The 20,228-nt window shown below is 38.0% G+C and overlaps 1 protein-coding gene across 2 annotated transcripts in view; it reads right to left on the bottom strand.

Moving 5' to 3' along the window:
- The window catches only part of DRAM1 (DNA damage regulated autophagy modulator 1), a 33,889-nt gene that overhangs the window by 9,114 nt on the left and 4,547 nt on the right, over positions 1-20,228 (bottom strand). Inside the window, exons 2-4 of one of the 2 annotated variants that reach the window (XR_012494070.1) lie at positions 10,237-10,304; positions 6,933-7,075; positions 683-1,601 (exon numbers count right to left, since the gene is read on the bottom strand). Coding sequence is in view for 1 of the 2 variants with exons in the window: in XM_019732188.2 (XP_019587747.1) it covers positions 1,424-1,601; positions 6,933-7,075; positions 10,237-10,304 (389 nt within the window). In the remaining variant the exon portion in view is untranslated. The remainder of the gene's footprint in view (positions 1-682; positions 1,602-6,932; positions 7,076-10,236; positions 10,305-20,228) is intronic. The other variant, XM_019732188.2, reaches the window with a different exon arrangement.

Raw genomic sequence — 20,228 nt, 5'->3', positions numbered from 1 at the left:
TGGATGACTGAATTAACTCCATACAGGGACATACCCTGTTTCTGTGTGAGGCTGCCACCCCTTGGCATGGCTCATAAAAACCCTCTCGAAACGGGAACTATTAGTATGTGAAACTCAGAGACCTGAAATGCGTATTCTGCTAAAACTTTTTCTGAGTTTAATACCTAGATTTCTGTCTCCAAAGCTGGAAGCAAGGAAAGGTTCCCTACACCAAGAAACGTTCATTTAACACTACAGACACTTCTGCTATGAATTTTACAGATAACACAAGCTAAAGGTCTTAAGGTGATATATTTGAAGAGGAAGCATGAATGTCTTCAATTCATAAATAGGACAAGGAAACTGAGAAGGAACTATCTTAGGAACCAGGGGTATATATAGTTTGTTGTTAAATTTCTCAATACCAGGATTTGTTTCCTCTGTGCTTACAGATTTTGTAATTAAAAATGTCCTTCCCTAAACTGGGGAAAAAAACCCAACCCAAAACCATTCATAAACTTAGTATTTTGTATAGTTTCTATTTTAAAAGAGCAACACCGAACTTAATATTTCAAAGTACATGGTACTGGCTTACGCACTTTATACCCCAATCCAACCCAGACTAACAAAACTGTCACTAATAAAATAGCTCCCCGTTTCCTATAATGTGACAGTAATCACCATTTTTAAAAATAGTAATCACCATTTTTAATGACTCTGCAGCTTTCTCTGAGGAGTGCAGATGGTATTTCAAAAGATGGAGAATTTCCCTCTTGAAGACCACAGACTTTTTATTTTCTTTGTTAAATACTTCTAGAAAGAAAGACAGCGAGAAAGAGAGCTGTCATTTCCTTTAAATTAGAACATACAAGCCCAATTTTCTTTTCACATTGAATTAGAAAATGAAATAAAAGTTTAAAAATGAAATCAGTAATAAAAAAGAAAAGGCTAAGTGTATTTTAATTGACCTCGAAGTTAATGACAGAGAGCTTTTAAAAACCTCTTAATCTGAGTAAATCAAACCATCTAATGACCTACGTGCAGGGAAAGGGGAGAGTCTGACCTTTTGGGACTTCACAGGGCTGTTACTATAAGTACAATATCAATATTTGGTGTCTTTAGCCAAGCACTACAAAGGAAAATAAATATTTTCACATGGCTGGTGAAACCAACCCTGTTGGAAGGAAAGTAAACAGAGACTGAAGTTTTCTGACCTTTTTCCATTCTCCTTTCAGACCATTCTTTTCCTCAAAGATTCTTTTGATCTAACCTGACAATGTTGAGACATTTTCTTAATGATTTACACTTTTCCCCCCAATGGTTCTTCTGAAGCATGTGGAAATGTGGCTGTTAACCTTTGCTTTTTTCATGCTTTTTTTTGATGAAAGGTGGGTAGGGGAAGGTGTCCCGCTTGCATGGACACTGACAAATGTAAAAAGGATACTGGGGACCACAGCTGCACAGGAAACAGCAGAGATGGCCATCCGTACGTGGCAGGTGGAGAGGCTGTTCCATTGGGGACACGATTTGTAAGAGATGATGGATTGCAGGAGCGTGTACACGACACCGCAGACAAAAGCCAAAAGGGCACCGCCGTCGTGGACGACTGGGACAGCTAACTCCTAGACAGAAAGTCACAAGTGTACGTTACTCGGAATGAGTCTGTCCACATCAAGACCTGAGCACTCACTCACCCTCGGCTACTCAAAGCCATCTGTCCTCACAGATGCACCCACCCTCCTTTGGAAAATGTAGCCGCTTGCAGATAACCAAGGCAAAACCCTTCCCCCATGACGAAGTAAATGTTTTTCCACAGCAAACTTGGACACATGGAACAAGGACAGAATGACAGCTACCTTAGAGGTGGCAGAGTTGGGCATAGTGGGCTTTGGAGTCTAGCTGACCTGGATAAAACTTTCTCAACTCCACCACTGACTGGGCTCTTAGTTTAAAACCTGAATGTCTTTATCTGTAAAATGGGCATAATAATTTCTGCCTTGCAGATTTGCAATGAAGATTACATAAGTTATAAATCAAGTACACAACCTGTTCCAGGATGCAAAGGTGTTTAGGCTCCTTACTCCCCCATAATCGCTATTTGTCCTGCCCAAGCCACCCCAAATGAACACACAAATCTAAGTAAAAACACTGCTCTTGTAATGCAAAGACAATTTCAATCAAGTCCCCAGCCCCCACCATCCTCTAACCAGCCATTTTAACAAGAAGGCAGCCCCTACACCCCTTCTACACCCCTTCTAGGCAGAAAGTCTGGTGTCGACCCCAAACGTACTCTTAACTGACCCATTAAGGAGTGCACTGGAGGCTCCTTTCAAATGTGCAGTAGGCACCTACTTTCTGGTATAACAATGACATTTAGATTGAATGACTGAGTTTCCCCTTGAACTTAAAAATTAGAGCTTTGCAAAGGAGCAATTTATTGTCCAAGACAGCCTGGTTTTGGCGCCAGACTCCTCTTGGCCCCAATTCACTGTCCACACCCATTCCCTGAACATATTTTTTTTTGACCTGGGCCACCCAGGTTTCCCCAGAACCACAGAGTTCTATTACTGACTGTCCACGAAAAAAATCATTAAATCTTGGTTAAGATTTAACTCCTAACCACTTCCGGTTTGGCACTGCCTGATTCGAATCAATTTCCACTAAAACTCTTTAGGAAATGCTTTATCCTCCACATGGGAAAAGAAAATTAAAAAAAAAAAAAAAAAAAACTTTTAAATTTATTTTCTAAGGAAATTTATTTCCTAGTACCAAACTTAGGAATGTAAAGGGAAAATCCACTATTTGATTTGTGTTATATTCAAATATAAATGTATTAATATTCTGCAATGTGGCATATCAATTATTCATTTATTACATGTAGATTCTATATACTTAGGATACCAAGCATAAGTGTATAGATTTTAAAAAGTTATATATGAAAAATAAAATACATTCTATGCTTTTTAAAATGTGTGTATACCGTCAAATATTTAAAGAATTAAGGAAAATAACCATTGAACTGTCCATGTAAAAATGGTTAAGATGGTAAATTTTATGTTATATGTATTTTACCACAATTAAAAATAGTAATAACCCAAAGCAAATGAAATCACTATCTCAAAAAGATATATGCACCACCATGTTCATTGCAGCAGTATTTACAATAGCCAAGACATGGAGACAACCTAAGTGTCCATTGATGGATGAATGGATAAAGAAAATATGGTACACACACACACACACACACACACCCACACACACACACAAACTGAGGAATATTATTCAGCCATAGAAAAAGAAAAATCTCACCACTTGCAACATGAATGGATCTGAGGGCATTATGCTAAGTGAAATGAGTCAGATAGAGGACAATACTGTATGATCTCACTTAGATGTGAAATCTTTTTTAAAACACTCACACACACAAAACCCTGAACTCATAGATATATACAGGAAACACAATGGTGGTTGCCAGAGGTGGGGAGTAGATGGGCGGAGGAAATGGGTGAGTGTGAGCAAAAGATAAAAATTTTCAGTTAAAAGGTAAAAACTTTTCAGTTATATATAGTACAGCATGGTGACTACATTTAACAATAGCGTATTTTCAAAAGTTGCTAAGAGAGTAAATCTTAAAAGTACTCATCACAAGAAAAAAAACGTAACTGTGAGGTGACGGATGTTAGCTAAACTTACCGTGATAATCATTTTGCAATATGTACATATATCAAATCACTATGTTATACACCTCGGACTAATACAATGTTATATGTCAATGACATCTCAATAAACCTGGGGGGAAAACAATATTAAACCAAAAAAATAATAACAGAAGAATTGTTGTCACCTCTGAATGTTAGGCATATTGGGCAAAAGAAAAAAAAAAAAAAGAAAGGCATCTATTGCTAATGAGTTGTTTTCAGGAATAATGTTTTGAGAATCTAAGTTGGTTAATATCCTGAATTTGCATATTTAGTTCCCTCCCACCAATATTGTCAAGGAATTTGCTTCCTCACTCCTGGCCAAGTCAACATATCTGTTAGGATCTTAATCTGCAAAATTAATTGCCCCCCCAGCAGTAATCCTGACATTATCCGATCAAAAGGCCCATGAGTGACCGACAGCTGTACTCACAATGCGCCTTTTTCAGGGTAGACTACATACTCTCTCAGAAAGATGCCTTTTAGAGGGGGAAATGAGTCTTAGATCAGACATGAATTTTGGATAGAGGATAAGATGAAAATCTGGAGCCCTTTTGGGATCTCTTTTTCAAAACTCTCTTACTAATTTAAAAGATAGTAAAGATAGAGAAAACTAGAATATTGAGAGGGTTAAACCTTGGAAAACTTAACTTTTCCAAAAAGGAAACTTCTGGAGGAAAAGTAAAACATTGACAGATTGGTGAGGACACCCCAAAAAGTAGCCATCCACCCACCTGGTTCAGGAAAGGGAACTATCTGTGAACTTTTCGATAAATGCAATTTACTTCCTACTCAGGAAAAACCACCAGAGAGTCAACGCTCCCTCTTCCCCTCACATCTCTAATTCTTCTTGAGGTTACAGCTCAAGTTGGTTTGCTCATGGCATGCTGGAAATGAATTACAGGATATTCAACAAGGAAGTTGTAAAGATACATTTATGGGAACAATGACAAGACAAACACTTTGCTCTCAGGAAAGTTACAGATTCTATTTCCAGTTTTTGTATAAATGTAATCACATCATAGAAGCCTTCAGGAGAACCAAGAGTTCAATCATCTAACTATCTAAATTTTCTTCCTAAAGTCTTCCCTTTGTGGTTTAGAAATTGACAGCAGTATCACTTAGGACATTCACTGATTTGGCAAATTAAGTGATAGGATATCATAGAGTGCATACTATCCCCCACTGAACAATTCATATAAATACTCTACTAGACAAATTATATCATTCCAGGTCTCCCCACTTCCCCCCTTTTTTTTTTTTTCATTGTTTTTTCTGATACTAGAACTTATGAACATGTTTTTTTCTCACAGAGATTTCCTCATTCTGGCATTGAGGTTAACTCTTTCCCACAGGTTCTGGACAGATGGCTTCAATGCAAGGCTCACTTCTGCCTTTATTGCTCATATGATTTTGGGTAAATGTTAACCTCTCTGGGCCTCCATTTCTCCACTGAGAATGGGGAAAATTATACTACCTATTTTCTAAGCTTACTATTAGAATTATATGAGTTGAAGCATTCGATGTTCTTATAAATATGTCACATAGAAAATTTTCAATAAATGAGGTTAAGAAAAACAAAATGCATACAATCATAAAACAAAGAAATGTCACAGAGAGTCTCTACCATGTGACAAATGTCACATGTAACCATACATGGCAGCATTGTTTGTCTGATTTTGCCATATATGGCAATAAGAGTAGCAAAGTGAAATGAAGCCAGAGGCAAATTTAGTTCACAAAATGCCCTCCCTGAAGCCCTATGCACTTGCTTCAGGGAGGCTACAAGTTTGGCTCTCACCTTTCTAGTTCCAATGTGAACAAGGAAGTACTAATAATTATGGATTTGTAACTTTCAAAACTGAAAACTCATTGTCCCTGAGACCTTAAAGAATATCCCAGGACCCTGTAGATTATCCTGAAGATACTGTGAAATACAGGGAAGGGTGCCTTTCCCCTCACCCGTCACAATACAGCACTGAGTGTCCCAGAGCACTCTATTATAATGCCCCACCCCTAATGACAGATGGCATCCCCCATGGACAGTGCAGAAAAAGTGACTCCATGAGGCCCACGTGCTATAGGTCAGACAGGGGACTCTCTGACAATGGTCCGGCTTCACGCAGGAGCAGAATATGGATGGATGGAGGCCTGAGGTTATTTATTATCCTCCCATATCCATGCTAGGGTACAGCACCCTTAGGCTGCTGCTTCAGTGCGTGGACATGTACTTTAGCAGCCTGCTGGCAGTGAAGGCTGACACTGTTTTGTGAAAATAAGCATCATACAAGATCAACCCACTTCTGGTAGGAAAAAAGTTAAAGGAGTACCCTTAAAAAAAAAAATTGTCCTGGAATGAATTGATTTCTGCTATTACCAAGAGACAACAGTGATGGACAGAGCAGGACAACCATAGAGTTAGCCTATAATGATGAACTGGTGATGACCATGATGGTTGTCAAGTGCAGACCGCTGGTTACTACAGTACGTTACCTATTACCTCATCGAATCCTTGCCATAACCCTATAAGGTGAGTACTATTATAATTGGTATTAATTTGAAATACAACAAATGTTTTTAAAATATTAAACATGTTCTCCATAGACAAATAGGTTCCATGCCCTCCAGTAAGAGATCTCAGGATGAACAGGGACCCACAAATTAGAATAAAACAAGTAGAGTTTTTTCAAACACTTGACACAGTAGAATATATCAAGCAGACTCCACAGTAGATGTCATGTAAGATAACTGGCGCCAGGGGGGCCACGTTTGGGCGTGGCAACTAATTAGCTGAGGAATCCTGAACAAATTATTTTACTTTCATGTACATATATATATCCTCATCTGTGAAAGAGCTTGAACACCAGAGGTTCAAACAGTAGAATTGGTATACATACAGATACACACACACACAAATATTTTCACACTCTTAGTGAAATCATTACAATGACTGAAACAGCTCTCCTAACACATCCAACCACATCAATAAGAATATAAAGCAATGCAACACCCATAGCATCGTTCAAAGCATGCTCTCTCACAATCATGCCACATGCACCCTGTCTCTCCTAGTACCATGCAGGACTGACTTTCAAATGATATCTGTTTCTCAAAAGCGAACTATCCCAATTGTCATAATTGGGATACTATTTGATAGTTATACGGGCACAAGCATAGCTCTTGAGTTCTTGCTTCTTTCCATCAGACACACATACTCCATCACCCCCCAAAACTGAAAAAAACTCTTGGTCATACCTGAAAATTGGCTACAATGCCCATTCCGATACATCCCACCAATCCCAGAACTAACGACACCAGGTTAAAAACAGGAGTGCTGAAATAGCTGGTTTGATTCTGCTTCTCCACTATTTTATATCTTGTGTACATAGTGGCTGCACCTGAAAAAGAAATGAATTTTTATTATTTGACTTTTTAGAATGAAAAACACAGAAAGTTTTGCATTGTTTAAGTTTGTATTTTCAATTTTCTGATGGCAATAGTCTCCCCACTCACTCACCCGTCCTTACTCACCCTAGCTTACTCTCTCCCTAGAGTAATGGACACACACACAGACACACACACACACACACACACACACACACACACTTGGCTGTTACCCTTTCCACATAGATGCTATCATGCATGTATTGTTCGGTGACTTGCTTTTTTTCACTTAAAAATGTACTCCGGAGATCTTGCCATGTCAGTACAAATAGGTCTATGTCATCATTTTTAGGGGTCTCATCATGGTATACAGTGAAATGCCATATTTATCTCATCACTCTCCTAATGATAGATTTCAACATTGTTTCTATGTATTTCTTATTGCAAACAATGCTCAATGAACATCCTTGTATGTGCAAGTCTTTGGCACACTTTCAGTGCTTGTGAAAGATGAATTCCTAGAAGTAGTATTACTGGGTTAAAAAACTATGCCCAATTAAAATGCTGAGAAGTAGCTCCAAATTGTTCCAAGACTGTAGCAATTTATACTTCTAAAACTATACAGAGTTTGAAAGTAATTCTATATGCCCTTGATTTTTTAATTACTCCCAATCTAATGAATGAAAACTGGCAACCTGTTGGTTTAATTTGCGTTTCTCTGATCATTGGTGAGATTGAGAAACTTTTGGTATGTCTACTAGTCATCTGCATTTCTCCTTTTGAAAATTTCATGTCTATAATTTTTTTCTCGAGTTTGTCTATTCATTTTAAATTTGTGGTTGCTTTTTACACATTATGTGCATTAGTCTATTGTCTGTTGTCAATATTACAAATTTTCTCCTGGTCTGTTGTCTGTCTTTATTTCTTGTATTTTTTCATCACTTAGAAGTTTTAATGTTCTATCTACCCAAATCTGTCAATTCTTTCCTATTTAGCTTCTGATTTTTGTGTACACTTAGATAAGGTTCTCCATCTCAAGTTTTTAAAAATATTTTCCTATAATTTAATCCTCTTATAGTTTTGCTTTTCCTGTTCAGTTCTTTAGTTGCCTTTGGTTTTTGTGAAAGGTATGGGGAATGTACTAAAGGTATGTTTTTCCAAAGAGCTAGTCAATTAACCAAATACCATTTACTGTTTTGGAGAGTAATTTAAGAATAAAATGTAATCTCCATGACAGGAGGGTCCTTGTCTTTTGCTGTTGTGCACTAAACACAGAGAGTGTTATATACCATGTTTCTCCAAAAATAAGACCTAGCCAGACAGTCAGCTCTAACGCATCTTTTGGAGCAAAAATTAATATAAGACCCGGTCTTATTTTACTATAAGGTCAGGTCTTATAAAATATAATATAAGACCAGGTCTTATATTAATTTTTGCTCCAAAAGATGCGTTAGAGCTGATTATCCAGCTAGGTCTTATTTTTGGGGAAACAAGGTAGTAGGCACTTAGTAAATGAATGTTGAATAAATGGATAGGTATCAAAAATTTTAGATCCATATTTCCTTTAACTCAGCAACTTTATAGAAAAACATATATATGCAAAGGTATGTTTAAAAGTATATTCACTTTAGCATTATAAATTGCAAAATCAGAAATAGCCTAAATGTTTAACAATATGGGACTGATTAAATAAAGTATAATACATCCATGAGATGGGTATCATGCATGTGTAAAAAGGATAAAGTAGATTTCTATGTATTGAAATAGTGTGATGGCCATAATATTTTTGCTGAATTTTAAAAAGCAGGCTAAAAGCTAATCATTGATCGTAGATTATTTTAAACAAAGCTATTCGTATCAGATTCTGCCCTGCCTAGAAGAAAATGCCATGTTTATCACTTGCTGATGATCAAAGAATCTGTCTTCTAAATCTGGACTCTGGGCAAGGATGGTGTAAGAGGGCAATCAGACTGAGAGACTATTTCTACTTCCTCTTGCTCACCTCTAAAACCTCGGGAGAAGACCACACATGGTTGACAGGGTGAAACATTCTCTCTACCAAGTAGGATGAACAGATTCAAAAGATGCCAGGTCACTAAGTAGGGTTTCCAGCACCTCTGTCCCTTCCCACCCTATACCAGTAGAGAGGGACAAAAGTGCTAGTTACAGGATAGACCTCTGGCAAACACCTGATTGTTACATAGGGTAGGGGTTTATGGAAGGGCAAAGGAGAAAGAGACCCGCATCTTACATCTACACACCGGATCACTCTTTAGTAGACTGAGCTTTTCAGTCATCACATTAATTGGCTCACGAGAGGCTCGTACCCTACCAACTGCATCTCAGGTGTATTTAAGGAATTGAAGTCATACCTGAGTTAGAGACAAACTTCCCTGCTTCACCTTTCCCCTCTAACAGGTGAAACAACACCTGTGTCAGTGCCTCTCAAGCTTTAGTGAGTATCCAAGTCCCCTACAGTGCTTATTCACATCACATGTTCTCAGGACCCATTCTCAGAGATGCTGATTGAGTAGCTCTGCACTGTGGCCCCAGAATAGGCATTTTAACCAGCACCCCAGATGACTGTCATGTAAGTTGCCTTCAGAACACATCCTGAGAAATATCAGTTTATACATTAGGTGTCTTTGGTTTACACACATGTATTGGCTATAAAACACAATTTAAAAAATCAGATTACATATGAAATCCATTGCAAAATCTTGTGGCAAATTACCAGAGGAAGTAAAGAATAGTCCTATAATGAGGTTATAAGGAATTCTGGATTTCTAGTCATTTAGTTTCTCAAAGTAGAGCAAAATTTAGTTTGAAAGGTTGTACTTTTAAAAAATGATAAACACCAAGAGTGAACCCTGAGGTAAACTATGGACTTCGGGTGATTATAATGTGTCAATGAGCGTTCATCAACTCTAACTAACGTCACTCAGGTGGGGGTTGTTGATAATGCTGTGGTGGGGGGGTGCATGGGCTATATGGGAAATCTCCACCATGGGCTCAATTTTTCAGTGAACCTAAAACTGCTCTAAAAAATAAAGTCTGTTAAAAATTATTATTAAAAAATAATTAAGAATTATACACAAACTGCAAATGACACATTTCTCTTCACTGGAGATTGTGAACTTTTAAAATTTATTTATAATAATCATTATGTACTTACCAAGAAATGCAGAGAAGTTTATCATAAATCCAAAAATACCACTCTCCGGAGGTGTTGTTCCTGTATCACTGAGAAAGAGAAGAAATATCCAAATTATGAAAAAAGAATTCAGTTCAGACCTCTGGGCAGGCAGGTAATTGGCAGGTTTTATACTGCGTTTCTTCTCGGTGTTTAGTCACTTTGAATTCCAAAGATTTGACCTGATTTTGTTTTAAAGTGTTCTCATTTGGCTCTGAAAAATCTAAAATTCATTTTTCTATCATGAAAGATTACATCTTTTTTTCATTATAAAAAGCTAGTAAATGCTCAAAGTGAATGGTGGTAGTGTTTCTAAAATGATCGAACTCAATAAACTTGATTGACATGTGTCCATTCTTGGTGAAGACTTGAGTGTGACTATTTCAGGGGGGAAAAAATAGGTCTAAAATCACATTTGAAAAATCTGCTACCGGGATGCTCAATACACATAAACACATTTAAATTTTTTAACAATTTCACTTATGCACAAATTTACACTGAAAATAATGATGAAAAGCTGAGCAATATTATTGAAGCCTGCCAATATTTTATGGAAGCAATTGAGGGTATGATAAATTATTTTAGCAAAACATAATTTCTATAAAACATTTTTCAGGTGTAGTCTATCACTAATTGAATGAGCTGGAAGGTAGCATTGGAAAGTTCTGTTTTCTATTCATCTGTGCCAAGGCTTGAATGTTTACATTTTCAAGTTGCTCGCATAAAGCAACAGTTTAAAACTGATGGCAAAAGAGCTCCCAACATGAAACAACTTGTACCCGTCTTGAGTGTTCCCATGTTTTAAAACAGCTCTGCAATTTAAGTATTGAAAAACTGATCACGTTGAAAAAGGCGTACTTCAAAGTGTTTGAAGAATCCCACAAGAAGCCTGTGTTTGCGGAAAGCAGGAGCCATTCAATTTTGTGAACACTTAATACCTGAAGAACATAAAGAGGTCAATATTCCCCCTTATAACAAATGCTTATATTCTCAACTATTTCAATCTCCGCGTCACTTGTACCTATAAGAATCTGAAGTACTTAGAATTTGATATTACTATTTTTCTCACTGAAGGAATGTTGTAGTGAAGGCTGCCTAAGGTGGGGAATGCCTTTCTGAGGACAACCCGGTGCTGAGTGGGTGACGGGAGGGAACTGGAACCAGTAATGAGAAAAAGGTACAGACAGTTCATACCCTTGGGCAACACTTTTGCCAGAATATTCATTCTCACAGGGAAATCAAGCCTTCTATTCTTGTCCTCAGGGTATAAAAAAGCAGCTACCTGCCATGAGCTGCTGTCAACCAGTGTGAGTGGCCGGCAGTCGGTATGAGCCGCTGTCAGCTGCAGTGAGTGGCCGACTTACAACTGGCACTGACTGCCTCAGCCGGGGGGGGGGGGGGGGAGCACAAGGTTCATAACCCCAGCATGGGCCAGGGAGCTGTGTCCTACACAACTAGACTGAGAAACGTCTTGAACCAGAGTGGGGGGCGGGGCAGAAGTGGGGGGGAAAGAAAGCAGTTACCAGGTAACCCATGGAAGATCACTTGTTACCATAGGTCTAGGTAATCTGCCATATGCCAGGAAGATTATTTACTTGTTCATGGAGAAAGAGAAGGAAAGGGAAGAATGAGGAGGCTATTTAGGTGGACAGGTAGTTGGGGCGGACTAAGGTGTTCTAACAGGAGGTGAGAAGACCAGACTCGGAAACTATCTGTCCATTCACAGCAAACCAAGACATAGGCCAAGGGCCCCAATGTATAGTCCACATAACATCAAATATGCAATCTGAAAGCTCAGAATTTCGGGATGGTATTTTATTCTTGTTTATCTGTACATTAAAAACAATACAGGCAGAATCAAAAGTGCTTTGCCAATAGCCATTCCATATGTGTTTTTTGAATGACGATCAGTACTTGCAAAAAAACTTGACATAATAGATACCACTTATTGGATATTTACTATGTACCAGGTACTGCTAGGTGCTTATTATACATCATTTCAACCTCATTTTATCAACCTCATTTTACTAAGGAGAAAACTGGGTATTAGAGAACTTATATACCTTGTTCGAGGTCACAGAGCTATTATTACACAGCAAAATCTATATTCCAATCCAGATGTCTGACTCCCTAATCTTTCTGCCTTCACTATGCTCTAACAGCAGGCAAGGGACAAAGCAATTAGAAGAAAGATTAGGATTGGGATGGAGAACAAACAGTGATGTGCTGTTTGTTAATAAATACTTAATAACCAGCTCTAGAGGGAGTGCATTTGCAGTAGCCTAGGCCCATTTCTATGGTGTAAATTCTCCCAACATGTCAAACTTCAAACTACCAAAATGTTGGTCACTGAACATAGAGTTGGGAAGAAATGCACACAGTTGGCTCTCAGGAGCAGTGAACCATGATGGTAACAAGAAGGGAGCATCATGCCTTTCCTGTATACCAGGAAGGTGACAAGCAGGCAAGACCTCACAGCTTCTCAAATGCCATAATTTAATTGTAAATATCTTTAAGAAATCTTCATTGCCATGGTAAATCTGATTTCCTTTCGTAAGTCCTGAGTCTACAACACCTACCTTCAATGCATGAGTACCAATGGGCCTATTTTCCTATACTTGGCACTAAAACATAGACAATATTAAACTACAAAAAATGGGGAAAACATTAATGTAGTCATAAACAGTTGTTTGGTTAAATGCAACCACCTTTAAAAATTTTTTTATTTGGCTCCACATATAATATAAAATGTATCCACTCATCAACAAAATATTTATGGGGCATCTACTAGGTATTAGACACAGTCTGAGACACAAATACCCCAATCTGTCAGGTAAGAATGTCAGTTTGTGATTTATTTCCATTAAAGTGACAAAAATGGTACCTAGCATTTGATGAAATTTTGCTCAAGAATATTTCAAAAAGACTTTCCAAGCAGCAAATGAAAATGTGCTAATATGTTACATCATATATTGTGTCACGTCTTCTGCTTCATGTTGGAATCCAGAGGAGTATAACACCAAGGAGGTACAAAGAGGCCCTGTGGGCAGCCTCTCTGTGTTTTATTTTTGTTAAGGTCAAACTAAATGATCTCACTGCACAAAGGCAGCGGTAGTAGTCTTTAGCTGGCATAGCTTTACTTGGGTACCTGATTCAGGAAACTGGAGAGGGAGAGGCAAAATCAGTTGCCTCCCAGCCCAGCAGAAGTAGTCTCCCCGCCCAACTCCGACCATATGATTCTGGACCACGTGGCTTAAGCAATATGGTTCTAGCCCTGCCCCAGTCCCATTTATAGCCTCCTCACCTTGTCAATGAGGCACTTCCTGAAAACTGCAACAGGGATAGGAACTGTTCATTTGCATGTGGTTTCAAAACTGTTGAGGTTGTTGTGTGTACACAGTAGGTTCTAGGGTAGGTTGTGCCTCGGAAGTCAGTTTATGTCTATGTTTCCTTTATTTACATTTCTACAAGTTAATTTCATCATGGAAATTTCCAGGTTATTTGTCTAACATCCTTTTGCAAACTAATTTATAACATTAAGCCACTGCATAATCACTTGAGGCTCAGAGGAATGGAAACAATACAAACAAGACATATACGACAATATAAGCTTGGTCAAATGCTTTAAATCACTGAATACATGTGATTCTATTACTCCAAAGCCTGCAGTCATGATTATTGGGATGACAAAATGCAAAATTATCTGCATGCCCAGACTGAGGTTGCTGGGTTGCCGTAATACTCTAGTCCATTGCTTGGAAGATGAATCAGGACTTAGAACCTAAAAACATTTAATGCACCAGTAAAAAGAGACCATTAATTCCTTTATCTTCACAATGTTTAAATGTTATTTAAAAGGAATAAGTATGATAATAACAAGCCATTACATTTTATTGGATGCTTATAATTATTAGGGCTAACTTTTTGGCAGCTTCACTTGGTAACAATTATTCTAGAGGGACAGGCATCTTAAAGCTATATCAACTGTTTTTAAATGTAAAAAGAATTTCCTATTCATAAATGCAAACAACTCTTTCCTCACACTACACACCTGCAATTTGCCCTCTTTCTATCAATCCGAGTTTCCTCTTTGTTCACTCATACAACATTTTTTAAAAAATTGTTAAGCACTTCCAAAGTGACGGGAACTGTGCCAGTTAGTGGGGATACAAAGATGCAAAGATAACTGACTCACAACCTTCAAGAAGCTTAATATCTAACAAAAAATGCAAGGATTCAGTGATTCAATACACAGTTACTGATAGCCTTCTACGTAACAGGTAATTTTGTAGGCATGGTGACTGTAGTTGTAAATAAAACAGAAAACGCCCCTCTTTTGTGGAATTTATATTCTTGTGAAGGGTAATAAAAATAGTCTCGGAGTGATAAATGCTGTGAAGAAAAGGAAACCTGCATAAGAGGGAGATAGGTGAGCCCCATACTTGAGACAGAGTAATCTGGGAAGGGTACTTGAGCAGAGATCTGAACGAAGTGGAATATTTGGGCCAGGCAAATCACAAGCAGAGAGAACAGCAAAGTCAAAGGCTTTAAGGTGGCAATATGTTAGAAAAACTGCAAGGAAGTAGGTGTGCCTGGAGGGGAGTGAGTAAGGATGTGTGTGCGTGTGGGGGGAGGGGTCACGCAGAACTCATGGGTCATGGTAAGGACTCTGAATGTTATTCTAAACATGATACAATGCTGTTGAGGGCTGAGAGCAGGGAAGTGATATGAAGCTGATGTTTTTATAAAGGATGTTGTGAAAAGACTATAGAGGGGCAAGTGCAGACCAGGGGAACCATATTAGGGAGCTATTTCAGAGGTTTGTCAAGAGATGACAGTGGCTGGGACCGGGTAGAGGTGATAAGAGGTCAAATTTGGGAAGTTTTTTTTGTTTTTTCTTAAGCATTTGGGTTAGTTTGTATTTTATTTTATTATTTTTATTTATTTATTTTTAAAGATTTTATTGGGGAAGGGGAACAGGACTTTATTGGGGAACAGTGTGTACTTCCAGGACTTTTTTCCAAGTCAAGTTGTTGTCCTTTCAGTCTTAGTTGTGGAGGGCGCAGCTCAGCTCCAGGTCCAGTTGCCGTTGCTAGTTGCAGGGGGCGCAGCCCACCATCCCTTGCAGGAGTCGAACTGGCAACTTTGTGGTTGAGAGGACGCGCTCCAACCAACTGAGCCATCTGGGAGCTCAGCGGCAGCTCAGCTCAAGGTGCCGTGTTCAAATTTAGTCCCATCTCTTGCGGGAGTCGAGGAACTGAACAACCAACTGAGCCATCTGGGAGCTCAGCGGCAGCTCAGCTCAATGTGCCGTGTTCAATTTTAGTCCCATCTCTTGCGGGAGTCGAGGAATTGAACTGGCAACCTTGTGGTTGAGAGCCCACTGGCTCATGTGGGAATCAAACCGGCAGCCTTCGGAGTTAGGAGCATGGAGCTCCAACCTCCTGAGCCACCGGGCCAGCCCAGGAAGTTTTTTAAGGCGAGTCTCTATAAACCATCCCTTCTTGGACTATAGCTACTAATATTACAAAAGAAAACAATTAACATTTCCTCAGTACTTACACTCAGCTCGGCACATCTTATTTGGTCTTCACAACATTATAAGGAAAGTAGTTATTATGGCCATCTTAAAGAGGAAGAAACTGAGTCTTAGAAAAGTAATGCACTCGAGATCACACAGATAGTAAATGGGGAAGCCAGGCTATGCATCCAGAGCTGGATAATTTCAATGGACACAACTTAGGAACCCTTCTCTGCTGTGCTCTATCACATTTCATTTTATGATAACATATTTCCATATGAATTTACAGTCTTGTCTATTTACAACCACGTTGGCATCAGCTGTTCCTTCTGGAGCCATGAGCAAGTTGTCTTTGGCATGCAAGATAATAACTCTATAATGCATGTTCTTGGTGGGCTGAAAGGCAATTACTGTTGGGTATTTAGGACTATTAAGTGGTGCACTCTTTAAGTGGAAATTGAGTCCTTATTAAAAGTTATCAGCCCTGCATCAGTCAGGACTTTTGAGCAATACTCTAATGCCTTTTAACAAGTCAGAAACACAGAAGAAAAATGTTCACAATTTTATTTAATTTAGTGGGGGAGGATTTTTAATGTCATCAAGTGACACAAGAAAATTTAAATTGAATGGAAAACTGAACTATTTACAGTTAGCTCAGGAACTGAACACTGCCTCCACCACCTCAATTCATTTTCAAGCTGTACAAGTTTGAGATTTTCAATTTTCTCATTATGCTTTTGTTAGAATTAACTAATTTGGGTAATGCATTTTTGAAGAAAATATCAAATGATAAAGTATCACTTAAAAGGATGATACTTTTCTTAGCTGAAAATTTTACACGGCATGCCTCCCTTTTCGTTCTTATGACACTATGACTTAGAGATTCTATGAGGTAATCATCCCTACATTGTAAAGATTAACATGTCATCAACAGCATGTCAGAATATGTGTGACTCTAGGCACACAGACCTCATTCTCTGATTATTATCCCAGACACCATTGTTACAGTTAAATAGGAAAGCAAACGTCACCACTGCCTGAAATTCAATGTAGTAGTTAGTAATCAAAAATATTGGTTTAAGCAGGAAGTCATCAAAAATTATACAGATACATGCACACCACAAACATAAACGTATATTCGCTTGCCTACCTATTGATGGAAGTTAAGGCCATTACACAAGTGCGAGTCCACTACATGTCTTCCTGGAAGATAAACCACATCTACCCTGCATGATCTCATTTCCAGTTTTGGTTTCTTTAGAGGGAAACCTTAAAGACACTTTTGAAGCAATTTAAGTGCAGAATCCTTCCAGTTTTTTATCATTTTTCGTAAATCTTTACACTCGTCATAAACACTATTAAACAGACTGCAATTTTTTTACTTGTCTCTGTTGAATCTTGCCAAAGCATTCGACCGAGTATTCTTATAAATTATGGTTCTCTTTTTGCATTTACAGACCAACAGTTTATGTATATTGAGTTAAATCTTACAATAAAAAAAATACAACTGGCATAAACACATTTGGGAACAAACACAGCTGGCATTGATAAGCGTACAAAAACAGGTGAAAGGAGAAAGCAAGCAGCTCAGAGAGTAGCCACCGCTGGGAGAGGTTTTCAGGATCCACTGGCTTTAGTCAGTGTACTTTTCAGAGAATGAGGTTATCAGTTAAACAAGCAACTTCATTAAGTTGAGGGTAGTTAGGAAAGCTTCTGCTACACCCACAAAATAAACTGATCACTTATAAAACTAGCCCTCAACCAAATGTCCTTTCCTACTTAACACTAGCATCTACCCAGATTAACCTGGACCGGTCCCTTAATAATACTAACAGCAAGTGCTTACAGATAACTTATTATGTTCTTGGATCAGGGTGTTAATGAGTTCTCAGTGGGTTCATGTGTTAATTCACAAGGGAGGTGCTATTAACCCAAAGGGAAACAGAGAGAAGTCAAGTCACTTGTCCAAAGTCCTATAGCCGGGGCACATGGTGTAGTCTAATCAAAGTCATCTGCTGCACAGTTGTTCCCTTATCCAATCTACTATGTTCCCTCTCAGTATGATTACCAAGTGTTGTAAATATTCAACATGGTGAATATTTACTAGGTTACCCAGTGTTCTGCCAATAATCATTGGGCGGTGGTCATGAGGAGAAATAATGGGAATGACCAAAGACCACATTCTATGCAGCAAACAGCACTTGCACAAAAAGTAAGACTAGGCTAATAAAAAGCAACCAGGATGCATAACTGGCAAAACCTTAAAAGTAAAGGGCCACAGAATATTCTGGAAGCATGAGACACAGCCAAAGAAGACGATATAAAGAGTGGCTTTTATCATCTGGGAGAGCTGAGAAGTAAATAGTCAAACTGACTACAAAGGGAGATTGCAAATCTTATAAACATGGAGAATTTCATGAAGTCAGTAGAAATGGTGTTGGAGACAAGAGTTGGAATCGCAATCAAAGTAGTAAATGAACAATGAATGCTGGCAGAGTCAGTTAACAATCGAAGAGAAACTGACACGACCAATGAAACAGGTATAAACGAAACAGGCCCTGGTGTAAATGATCTTAATCAGCATTCAACTAATATTTACCAAGCATCTCCTATGTCTCTGGCGCTGTCATAAATGCTGGGGATGGAGCAGTGAACAGGCTCGAAATCTCTCCCTCATGAGACACAGACAATAAACAAGATCAATGTCCTCCCACATATATTAAGAATGGTCATTGGGAAAATTGAAGTCATAAAACATTTCTGCAAAAATGAGCCTCTTCATATCCCCCTTCAAAAGACAAATGTGAAATCAAGGACTTTGTATCATGCAATCATAGAACTGTATTGGAAAAGTATGTACCCTTCCCTTAAAAAGAGCACTTGAATCATTTTAAGATTTTGGTTCCTTATAAGAATTTTGTCTTTTCATTTTGTTTTGTTCATTATGAGAAGCGTTCGTTGTAATGAATTTTGTTTATTATAAGAATTAGCACATTGTGATTGTAACCTACATTTTGTGATTGTTAACGAAATAAATACCAAATAATTTCTATAATTTTCAGATTCATTTTTGGAGTTAAAAACCTAACTTCTTTTACTTATTTACTATGCCATTTTGGTCTCCCTTCTAAGGTGGCTTAATTCTAGGTTTTCTGCCACCAATCACTGATCAGGATTTGTGGTCCTGAGGAGGCGCCATGGAAGTAATCAAAGACCACAATTCATCCAGCAAACAGGACTTGCAAAAAAAAAAGTGAGACTACGCTAATAAAGGATGCAACCAGGACGCAGAATTGGCAAACTTGAAAGTAAAAGGCCACCAAATATTCTGGAAGCATGAAACACAAGCCAAACAATATGTAAAAGATAATGGCTTACCAGTTGGAGGAGTTGAGAAGTAATGTTGATCCAAGATAGCCTGAGGATTTGGTCACAGAGGAAATATAAGAAACTATAACATTATCACTTTGTGAGGGGTATAAATGATAAATGTCTAACTAGTCCATCGTTTTGCACAACTGAAACTAATAAAATAAAAAGAGTAAGTACTGTAGGATTATATTAATATGAATCGCTAGCAAAGTAAGAAAAAGCAGATCAGCAGTGGTGTAGGGCCAGGATGGAGCAGGAAGGGGTACGAGGAAGTCTTCCGCAGTGATGAAAATGTTCTATAGCTTGACTATCATGATGGCTATATAGGCATACACATTTTTTTAAAAACTCACAAAACTGTATATTTAAAATAGATGCATTTTCTTGCATGGACATTATACTTCAATAAAGTTTATTGAAAAAAAAAAGAAACTCTAATAAATTAACCATGATGGTGCTCAACAATATATATGGGTGTAACTAATCCTTTCAGGTTGACTTTTATTTTTCCTTGGTTTTGACATCCTTGCATTAATGGTTTCATAATACAGAAATATTGCACTGTTCTACTCCAACTTGTTAAATTTAGTGGCTGTTTGAATCCCATGTTTCTAATTTAATTTTCTGAGAAAGCCCATTCATTTGTCTGAAAAATAAATACATACATAAAGGTATGCCAAGTTTGCAAGATGTTACTTTTGAGAGACACTGGGTAAAAGATACATGGGATCTTTCTGCATTATTTTTTGTAACTGCATGTAAATCTACAATTATCTCAGAAGTAAAAAGATTAATTTTTAAAAAGTATGGTGAAAAAGTATTTCTGTCATTTTACCCATCTGCTAATGTCTCCTTGACTATGACTTACTCCTTCCATCATACAGATAAATCACTTTTATTAGTTTCTTTACGCAAGCAAATACAAAATGTATACTATTTCCCCCTCCATCCCCCAACCCCCTACCTCTTCCACAAACTGGTAACATATTTTGTTCTGCATCTTGCTTTTTCCATGTAACAATGTACTGGAAATTTTTCACATCAATGTGTTAATTCAAAGAGATTATTCTATGTATAGAGA

Source organism: Rhinolophus sinicus, linkage group LG02 (assembly GCF_036562045.2).
Source record: "Rhinolophus sinicus isolate RSC01 linkage group LG02, ASM3656204v1, whole genome shotgun sequence".
NCBI classification, from domain to species: Eukaryota; Metazoa; Chordata; class Mammalia; order Chiroptera; family Rhinolophidae; genus Rhinolophus; species Rhinolophus sinicus.
This window is presented reverse-complemented; position numbering and strand designations above follow the sequence as displayed.